This window comes from Musa acuminata, chromosome BXJ1-8 (assembly GCF_036884655.1).
Source record: "Musa acuminata AAA Group cultivar baxijiao chromosome BXJ1-8, Cavendish_Baxijiao_AAA, whole genome shotgun sequence".
Lineage (NCBI taxonomy): Eukaryota > Viridiplantae > Streptophyta > Magnoliopsida > Zingiberales > Musaceae > Musa > Musa acuminata.
This window is the reverse complement of record NC_088334.1, coordinates 43,573,755-43,583,368: the sequence shown is the minus strand read 5'-3', so window position 1 is coordinate 43,583,368 and position 9,614 is coordinate 43,573,755. Positions and strand designations below refer to the sequence as shown.

General features: G+C 39.5%; 2 protein-coding genes across 2 annotated transcripts; both read right to left on the bottom strand.

Annotated features, from left to right (window-relative positions):
- On the bottom strand, positions 1 to 1,208 carry LOC103995352 (psbP domain-containing protein 7, chloroplastic). The gene is made up of 3 exons (XM_009415920.3): positions 845 to 1,208; positions 526 to 751; positions 1 to 446 (listed from the first exon to the last, which is right to left on the bottom strand). Exons 1-3 carry the CDS (start codon positions 1,152 to 1,154, stop codon positions 131 to 133), a joined length of 852 nt encoding a protein of 283 aa, XP_009414195.2. The 5' UTR covers positions 1,155 to 1,208; the 3' UTR covers positions 1 to 130.
- Positions 1,209 to 3,222: 2,014 nt separating this feature from the next.
- On the bottom strand, positions 3,223 to 9,052 carry LOC135588017 (peroxisomal adenine nucleotide carrier 1-like). The gene is made up of 5 exons (XM_065079936.1): positions 8,796 to 9,052; positions 6,145 to 6,376; positions 5,849 to 5,995; positions 3,872 to 4,038; positions 3,223 to 3,760 (listed from the first exon to the last, which is right to left on the bottom strand). The coding sequence occupies exons 1-5, from the start codon at positions 8,942 to 8,944 to the stop codon at positions 3,460 to 3,462; spliced, it is 996 nt and encodes a 331-aa protein (XP_064936008.1). The 5' UTR covers positions 8,945 to 9,052; the 3' UTR covers positions 3,223 to 3,459.
- Positions 9,053 to 9,614: the final 562 nt, after the last annotated feature.

The following is a 9,614-nucleotide window of genomic DNA, read 5'->3' as shown; positions in this document are numbered from 1 at the left end:
TTGGAGTAAAACCATCCACCACAGCACCAAATTTCCCATAGGAATCATTGAGCAATGACTAATTCATGTACAAAGAGCTCGATGGGTTTGATACCCCGGAGGTCAGCATCAAGTGTTCGACGTAATTCTTCTATGCTTCAGTGAGATTGAAGGAGTCCGCAATCCTGTAGAACTCCTGCTTCACTCTCGGCCAGACCGACTCCGGTGCCTGAGCGTTGAGAGTGAACAGCTTGCCGCGGCGAGCGCAGCAGACGGCGACGTTGTGTCGGCGAAACGAAGGCCCTTCCACTCTGAACTCCAGCCTGTAGTAGTTCACGTTCTTCGAAGGATCCTCCCTCACTGTTGCATCCACCAGTGCCGCACTTACATCGGATCCTCTTCTGGACCCAGCAATCCTCCTCAACACCGTCTCGCCCACGTCCTTCGGCCCTCCGAAGTCCTCGATCCTGTTACAGCAGAATTCACTCGACGATCAGCTTGTGCTTTCTGTCTGAACGACGAACGCAGCAAGAAGCGAGGACGTACGCGAAGTCACGAGGGACGTCGGAGACGATGACGCTGACGTTGAGCTCGCCGTTGGATCCTGGAGGCCCGAAAGCAGCTACCGGCTCGCTGACGCTGCGCGGCGGTCGAGAGGATGGCCGGCCATTGACGAGAGGCGGCGGGTCCAGAGGTCTCTCGGACTCTGCTTTGCCTGCAGCTCTGTAGAGCACCGTCTGGTCTCCGACCCAACTCTCTGGATATATGAACTCTGCACATTTCTCGGTGTAAAGCCAGAAATTGTCAGCGAAGCCATATAAGCTTTCAGATCTAGCAAGGCATCAGAGGGGAAGAGCAGTCTTACCGAATCCATTGGAGGAGTCGAGGCAGCGGGTGAAACCCTGGACGGGGTAGAGGACGTCGAGCCTCAGCGACCGCCCGAGCTCTGGGGAGAGGCCAAGGAGGAAACTAGTGACGCCGCCGAAGTTGGCGCCAAGAGCGACGAGCGAGGCGGAGCCGATGCCCGTGAGGAGCCGTCGGCGGAACACCGCGGCGAGCGAGGCAAACTGCGCTGCGGTGGACTCTGGTCTGCCGCCTCCGGCGGCGGCGGAGGGCCGGATGCGGCGGGGGATGGGCAGGGAGGAGCGGGGGCAGGTTACGGCACGGAAGGCCATGGCTTGGGCTCGAGATGCTCTGCTTGTGGTGGGGAATGTGGATGAGAAGCTCGATAGCGTCAGCGGTACCAAATTTCCAATATATATATATATATATATATATATATATATATATATATATATATATATATATATATATATATATATATAGTTTTCATTAAATTTACGGAAATTAATAATTGTTGGTGGAGTGTCGAGTCTGTACGTATCTGACAAAGTCAGAGACTCGGATTCACACAATCTCATATTCCAACAAACTAATTCAAACGTGTGTTCTCCCAGACACCGTCCAATATGATAGAGAAATAATAATAATAATATTATTATTATAATTAATATTAATAAATCATTTTAAAGTAGTACAAAAATTATATCCCAAAAAAAATCCAATCTAAATGTAAAAGAAATCACTACTGTTGAGTTATATAAATATAAGTCAAAGAGGAACCTCATCCAAGGCGGCTGTCACACGTATTTGACCAGTCTTGCTTGTTGTTCGAAACTATCTATCTCAAGAAGAAGTCAAATTACAGGAATCATGACTGGTAGGGGTGAAATCTTGGGGAAGGAAGCCAGGCAAAGCAATGTGGTGGCCGGTGAGTTTGGCAGAATCATGTTGAGTTCTTTAAAGCTGTAATGGGACCAGAAATGGAGATGGTGAATGGAAGCTGTTCCATGTGCAGAACGTGAAGCACACACTGTCAATAGTGTACTTTTTGACCTGAGAGAGCCAATGATGGTGACAAGTGTTTGAATTCCATCCATGTTGGAGATGACTGACGAAGCTTCTGATGAAGAACACCAATTGCTCTAAGAGAATCCTCTCTCTCTCTCTCTCTCTCTCTCTCTCTCTCTCTTTTATGTTCTTTCTTTTCCTCTATCCAATCTCCATTTTTCATTCTGCAAAAGGAACCAGAGTGCAAGTATAAACAGTGAGAACTTGAAATCAATAAACAGATTGAATTAGAAGAAGAACAGTAGCAGCAGCAAGAAAACCTTATCCTTTGTGGCTCTTCCAGTTTTCACCAATTCATCAATCCAAGTTACTACACCATCTCTTGAGCATATCAAGCAGAACAGACTATAGATTTACCTTTCTAAGAACAAGAACAGGATTTCTTTTTAGATGGAAAATTTTGTTTCAGTGAAGCATAAAGTCTGGCAAATGCACTGTCAAGATTCAGAGACTTGCAACTATATCTGAAGTTCCTTCATGACCTCAAATCCAAAGCTCAGATAGTTCAATACCCAATAAAATATTTTGCCATGACAGAGAAGGTAAAAGTTAACAGTGGATCAAGGTACTCAACCCTCTTCAAACTTTTATAGCTTTAAGTAACCACTGAATCAACCTGGTTAATTTGCAGAAAAAAAGTCATCAAATTGCAATTATGGTATTCTACTGCAGAAAACTTGTAACCTTTCACTGCATATTAAATCAGTGGCTAGCTCATCTGCATTTAATTCCTGAATTACCTCTTGCTGCTGCTCCTATTGTTGCTGAAATCAGCAAGCTGGTCTTTATAGAGTTCAGTATCCCCCATAGCAAGCCATGGTCTAAATAACTTCTGCAAAGAATGGATAAAGAATATAGACATGCAACAGAAACTTGGAATGTGAGAGTTAATACCACAATACAATAAGTAAATCTCCGTCATATTCAGACTTCTACTTCCTAATGAAAATTATGTGTTTTCTTTTGGTATGTTGGATATTCAATAACAAAACAAATTGCAATAGATGCTAAAGTAAAAACAACATAAAGAAGCATCATGTGAAGGGTTTGTCATTAATAGATTCATTCATGTTTAAAATCTACTTAATCTTCTACTTGTTAAACAATACCCAAGCTTGCTTTTACACAGAAATTATGCCAAGTTTAAGAAAACAGAAAACATGCCTCAACTTAATATGAAAGTTTTCTATGACAATTCATGTCCCAAAGCTCACTTATCTAATGATGATTAAACCAGAATTATATCACACATTAACACCAGTATTACTAGAAATGAAGACAGAAAATCTAATGCTATATCATCATTAGGGAAACTAGAACAACACAGAATCGTGACCCATGCTTGATTTATTGACAAAAGTTGATAGCACATTCAGGATAATTACAGCCAACAAGCATCCTGTGGTTTATTTATCTAAACCTTCATTGGAGGAGGTTGTTGTTTGGGTAAAAAGAGCCACTCCTAATTAAATTGAAATGATAGAACAATTTAGCCGCCTCATTTTCAACATCCATTTCTTCGAGAATGTAAATCCACATATGGAGCTCAATATTGCATCCATGTTATTGTTACAAATACTTAGATATTGCATCTAATGACTCTATTTTCTTCTGTGAAATCAATAGAAACCTTCTGAGAGCAAGCATGGAAATCCACGTATACTTTGAGATCTTCTCCTTTATCATCAGCAATAAGGCAGAGCTCAAAACAGTTTTCAGAATCTGAGCCTGCAGACCTTTGAATACGCCAGGAAACCCTTCTTTTCCCCATATAGAAGATAAGGCACCCACCATTGTCTTGGGGGTTTTAGATTGTGTATCCTTGTTGGATTCATCTTCAGTATCAGCAGATTGAATCATAACTTTACACCTGTTCACCAATTCATAGGTGTAGAAAAGAAATTTATTAGTATCTAGTAGTAAAAATTACTACCATATGTTTCTTTGATGAAGTGAATTTCTAAGGTTTTGTGCAACCTACCTAATAGCTGGGTAGGTCACGATGGTTGCTACGCTCTTTGAGATGGCTCCAAGTACAAAGGCTGAGAAGGCAGAAAGAACTGCTGGAGATGATTTAGTGTCTGCTGGCATAACTTTACTGCTTTGTTTCCTCAGAATTCTTTGTTTCAACTGATCAAATACTGTATACTATGCATTTTGTCAAGTAAAAAATAACAAAGTCATGATTAGTACCTGTCATGAAATTAAAAAGGTTTTGGTACTTCTGCCAATGGTTTTTTTATGAGACATCATCAGATGGAAAATATTTGGTCTACTATTTATTGAATTTCACAACATTGAGGAGCAAATGACAAAATGATTACAAGCAAATGAGTGTGTATTGAAAATCTTAGAGGTGTGAATTTGACAAGGATTCCAAAAGTTATAATTCCTAGCATCAATATTAAGAGAGAAATGATGCAACTATCTGCCACGTGGTGCTCAAAGATGTGTCCGGAAGTAAGATAAATCTTTAAAATATATTTCTAATCCTCTTTTATTTTTTACAAACCTTCCTGCAAGCAATCAGCACCATTAGGAGTATCTACAGAATTAAGCACACATCAAAATAAGCAAGCTACTTGAGGTCAGAGTACCTGGAAAGGCACCTAAGTCAAATAGACATCAAGATTCCCTAATGCATTGTGACATGAGATGGAATAAATATGATGGTTTCTATGACCTCAAACTTCTAACAAGCTAGAAGGTTAAGAACATGCTGATAAAATTAACAAACATTGGGTTAACCCCAGTAAACACAATGCACTTTCTTTCAAGGATTTAAAGGTTGAAACTTCACGTATTAGTGCATTGGTAATTGCTTCTTCTGAACTGATAGGAGAAAATGTAATGCATAGTGCATTTAAATAAATAACATATGAACATTCTGGAATAAAGTCATCTCATTCATTGGAAAACTATGATGGTAATCTCATATGACAGTTTTTAAAATCTAAGGTACATCCATTAGATCAGAAGAACAGCATATTATCCAAACAGGCTATGATTGATTTAATCATCAAAGAACAGTGTTAAACTATCTGCACTGATAATCTAGCAGATAGTCATTACTATATGAATTGGATGCCAAATGACACGAAAATGCATTCACATTCAGGCTATCATCTATGATAATGTTTCTTGTTAGTCTTACATATTGCTACTAGAAGTTGTGTGTGTGTGTGTGTGTGTGTGAGAGAGAGAGAGAGAGAGAGAGAGAGAGACAGAGACAGAGAGAGGGAGAGAGATTATTACACATACAAAAGTACCAGGGATTCCATCTCAGTGAAAGGCAACAAGATCTCTTAGTTATCATGTTCATATCAAATATAACTTAGTTATCATGCATGCATTATCAAATCAAAAGTACTTACCATCTGTCTGGGCAAGGAACACACAAATATCGTACAAAGAAACACAGGCAATGTCGCTCATGATGCATTTATAAGATTTTGTCTCCCAGACAGCAACAGATCATTGTACTTTTGCTCAGTGATATCATGGAAAAAGAAAATAAATGAACAGATCTCGTTGAATTGACTAAAGCAGTTGGACACTATACTCTTTTAAGTGTTCAATTCTTCAATGCTCTTCAATTTACTAGACATCAAAATGACTTATGTTCTCTATTCTGTATAATTCCTGTAGTCTGTACAGCCCAATAACCAACTTTACCAACCTAATCTCAGAATCCTCATATTGTTGATTATGGAAATTCTTGCTTCATATATATTTCCTCGACTTGGTGCAAAGATCTCATGAATGGTACATGATGCAAGAACTGGACCTTGTTGTTCATTAAACATTTTCTATCCCACTTCATCAGGATCATGGATTCATCACAAGCCTAATTAATAAGAACTCCATGCAAGAATGAGAACTAAGCTAAAAATAGCCTAAAAACCTGCAGTTTTAAAATCAATTCCAGCACAATTTTGGCTCTAAGAAAAACATGAACCTGAATCGCAGGATTTGCTGTCAAGAGGAGAGATATGCCTAAGCCTTCATATGCTTCACTCCAATATCCTTCTGACAGGGTTTCCCATAAACCCTTGGATTTACCGAAGGCACTAGTTTGCATTCTAGAAGATGCAGTATCTAGTGGCTGGAAAGAAAAGAAACTACACTGATAAATATCAACGCAACCAAACTTTAGCTACTTGGCTGTGAAAGAAACAACTCGACTATGTTAGGACATAATATCTAGATTACAGCAGGACATAGTATCAAATTCCAATCAGATAAAGCTCTTACCTGAGTCACAACCACAGTGCAAGCACCAGCAGCAGCAGCAACAACCAAGTTAGCTTTTGTTCCAATAGATTTAGCTCCACTCTTTTGCAGATACCAACGTTTAAAATAGCTATAACTATAAAAATAAACAAATTGCGATATGAAAGATTGCAAATTCTTGGTGCCTAGTCCTTGGTAGAGCGAAAGAAATTGGCGTGTGGAAATTGCCTCCCACAGTACATCAGAAAGCTTCCTGATAAAGCCAGAAAAGAAATCAAGTTAAAAATCCGTATAGCAAACTGCTATTCTGATGCAGTGGAAAAAAGTATTAGTCCTTTGAATATAGATCTGATTGCACTGCAAATTAATAACTTCACCTTCTCTATGAAATATGGTAAAGACTTTACATGGCCAATTTCCATGGATGAGTTCCTCAATTTTCAGAAAATACATTATATGTGCTTTACAAGATGATGCTGGGCCATAAAGAAAATATAAATTAGAAACTGACTATAAATCATAGTTTGCTCATATATCATTGGTTTAGAAGCTTCTGCCTATGGCATATTCGTGACAGTAAGGTTGTTTCAATTGTCTGACAACAATTTGATGAAAAATTAAACACCTCAGCAGACCATATTCAGATTAAATGGAGTCCTATACTAATGCCACACTGTGTCCTACTCTTCATTTCAAGATTTCCTGTCGCTTATTTGTTTCTGTTTCTTTAAGACAAAGGTCAATCTTATAAGTTGTTAGATTCTATTAGATGATCAGATCCAATCAAGAGCTTATTCTGCTACTGGTACAAAAGTGAAAATGGTCGTACACCACCAAAAGAGTCCAACATTGAGGACAAGGTTTGTCAGATAGCTTATGCAACCCAAGCAATCATAAGAAACTGATCTTTTTTAGAATCATGTAGCAAGAAATCTCAAAAAAGATCACCATGTGATTGGTCCATCACAACATTGGTCATGAGAAGGATGTGATGGAGTCCACCATAACTATTGAGATTGAATAATTTAATTGGCAGTTCTCATGTGAAGCATAACAAGAGATGAGTCACAGTAGAAAGTTAACTGACACTAATGAAGCCAATGTAGAAAGGGATTTAGTTAGCTATAATTAATGAAGCCAATGTAGCAAGTTTTCAAGAATTGGGATCAACCCCAAAAATTTCTAGTCAAAACAACATCAGATGGATTAAATCTTTAGATTGTTGGTGTGGTTAAAAAATAAAATAAAAAATTAACATACGAAAACAAAAGTGAAAATACAGAAGAAATAGGATTTTGTTTTTTCAGAACTCAGTGGTGGTCAGGGCACTGAATCTGCTCCTCATTCCTGTCGTCATTTTCATCTTTGTCCTTGTTCTCATGCTTGTCCATGCTCCCATTCCCATTCTTCTATGATAGATCATGACTGACCAAGCTCTCCAGCATTAACTCTCATTTGGAGAAAGAGTGGACTAAGTAAGGCATGCAAATCGTAACAAACAAAGGTTGAAGGAGTGGTGGAAGCAGAGGATGCAAATCAGAGGCAGGTTGCAGTTATGGTAGGTAAGACTAACCATTTTGCCTAAAATCTTTATAAACCCTCAAATAATAAAGATCAGATGGAATCAGACACATTGCTTGATCCAAAAATGGTTTTAGCTGGAACGGAAGATCCAAGTCATCCTACAAATCGCAAACACTCAAATTGGCAAGCCCTGAAAATCTCAGGATTTGGATGCAATACCAATTGATAATCCAGATCAAGATTGTCTAATTTCAAAACTCTAATTAGTTTTGATCAGAAAAAAGTGACAAAATGCCACAAATTACCGAGCTGTCAACTTTTAGTTTCTATCAATAGATTCTGAAGAAAAGCTCTAGTTCGACTGAGAAGAAAAGTTCAATTCCTCAACAAAAGGATATTTGACTGCAAAGAGCAACCACTATCTTTCAACTACTATCCTTAGCAGAAGAATGTTGGGCTAAAGATGAAAAAAAAAACAAAGAGAGAACTTTGAATAAGTGATAATTGCTCTCCTTGCCATCAAATCTATTAGTTACTAACTCATTACAGAGACTCGACGAATGATCTTCTACCAGCATCACAACCTACAAAACCCTAATAGCCATCCCAATCAAGTGATCGATTACAAATGGGTGAAGAAGAAAACACATCTTGAAAATTAAAAATTATAATAATTATAATAACAATGAGAACCTCTCTTTTAAGAAAATTAAAAAAAATATTCCAACAATCAACAAGCAATCCGGCGAGCCCGAATCCATAATCATGACATCAAAGTTGACAGTCAACAAATCAGTTTCCAAGATTTTATATGAATCGTTTAAAACGAAAACGAAATCGTCATTGTCCATCCAAAAACAAGATTTTATTTTTCCAGAGGAAAAGACGACAGACAACGAATTAGCTTATTTTTAGCTTGAATCCTTATATGAATCACTTAAAACGAAAAAAAAAATCGTCCTTGTCTAAAACAAAAGGGATCTTTTAACTGGATAAAAAGCAAATTAGAAAATCAGCTACCAAGATTTGCATATGAATTACACAGAACCAAGAGAAATAGTCCTTGTCCACCTAAAAACAATATCTTTCAAGGAAAAGACAACAAGAGGAGGAGAGAGGCGTGATGGGGAAAGGGAGAATTGCCTCACCTGTACTTGCGCTGGCCATGGGATTGGACTTCGGCCTGATACTTGGTCTTGCAAGTGTCGAGGGGGTAGAGCACGGTGGTGCTGACCAGCGCCCCAACCGCCCCCGACGTCGCCTCCGTCAGCGACTCCCAATCCAACCCATCCGCCATCTCTCTCTCTCTCTCTCTCTCTCTCTCTCTGGGTGAGCGGCGACACAGCACACCGAGATGAGTAGAAGACGCGCGCGCTCGCTTCACCGCTGTGAGCTATAGCCTGGACGGGACACGGCAGCATCAGATGTCGGCCCTAAACACATCCAAGCAAGCCCGGGCATACCAAATCAGCCCGAAAGAGTTTCTCGGGTGACGCCGCCTGCCGTATTCGCTTCGGACTGAGGCCCACAAGGTGGGACCATGGTTTCAGACAGCGTCACCAAAGAAACCCGTCGGGGTGATTCGGCCCCGTCCTGTCTCCGGAGACGATTCATTCTCATTGAGCTGGCCTCTCGCCGCACTTCGTCGGTGGGGGCCAGTTTAGTTTATTATTGTAATTAAAAGTAATTTATTATTATTAGAAAGATTCTATAATTATGTCGTACGGTGATATGAATGATTGGAGTTGACCAGTTTAATGTATTTAATGTCGCTGTGTGCTATGAGTACACCAATGAGCATGACGAGAGAGGAATCGAGCATACGTCCATCAAATCCAAGGGACTCGATGGGGGTAATCAAGTCCCGAGTAGTTTGACTCAAGTTGATGGAGTCATGTCTTTTTTTTTTTTTTTTTTTTGAAATGGCACCATCAAGTCCATCGCTTCTTTAAGAAGGCTAGGCACCC

What these genes read in the sequence shown, in the direction of transcription:
- LOC135588017 (XM_065079936.1), bottom strand. Translation starts at nt 8,944, where the DNA reads ATGGCGGATGGGTTGGATTGGGAGTCGCTGACGGAGGCGACGTCGGGG. An exon ending in CAGCAAATCCTGCGATTCAG is followed by an intron (nt 4,039 to 5,848) that starts GTTCATGTTTTT and finishes CAAAATGCATAG; the next exon opens with TATACAGTATTTGATCAGTT. An exon ending in GTGACCTACCCAGCTATTAG is followed by an intron (nt 3,761 to 3,871) that starts GTAGGTTGCACA and finishes ATTGGTGAACAG; the next exon opens with GTGTAAAGTTATGATTCAAT.
- LOC103995352 (XM_009415920.3), bottom strand. Translation starts at nt 1,154, where the DNA reads ATGGCCTTCCGTGCCGTAACCTGCCCCCGCTCCTCCCTGCCCATCCCC. An exon ending in CGACTCCTCCAATGGATTCG is followed by an intron (nt 752 to 844) that starts GTAAGACTGCTC and finishes AGAAATGTGCAG; the next exon opens with AGTTCATATATCCAGAGAGT. An exon ending in GACGTCCCTCGTGACTTCGC is followed by an intron (nt 447 to 525) that starts GTACGTCCTCGC and finishes CTGCTGTAACAG; the next exon opens with GATCGAGGACTTCGGAGGGC.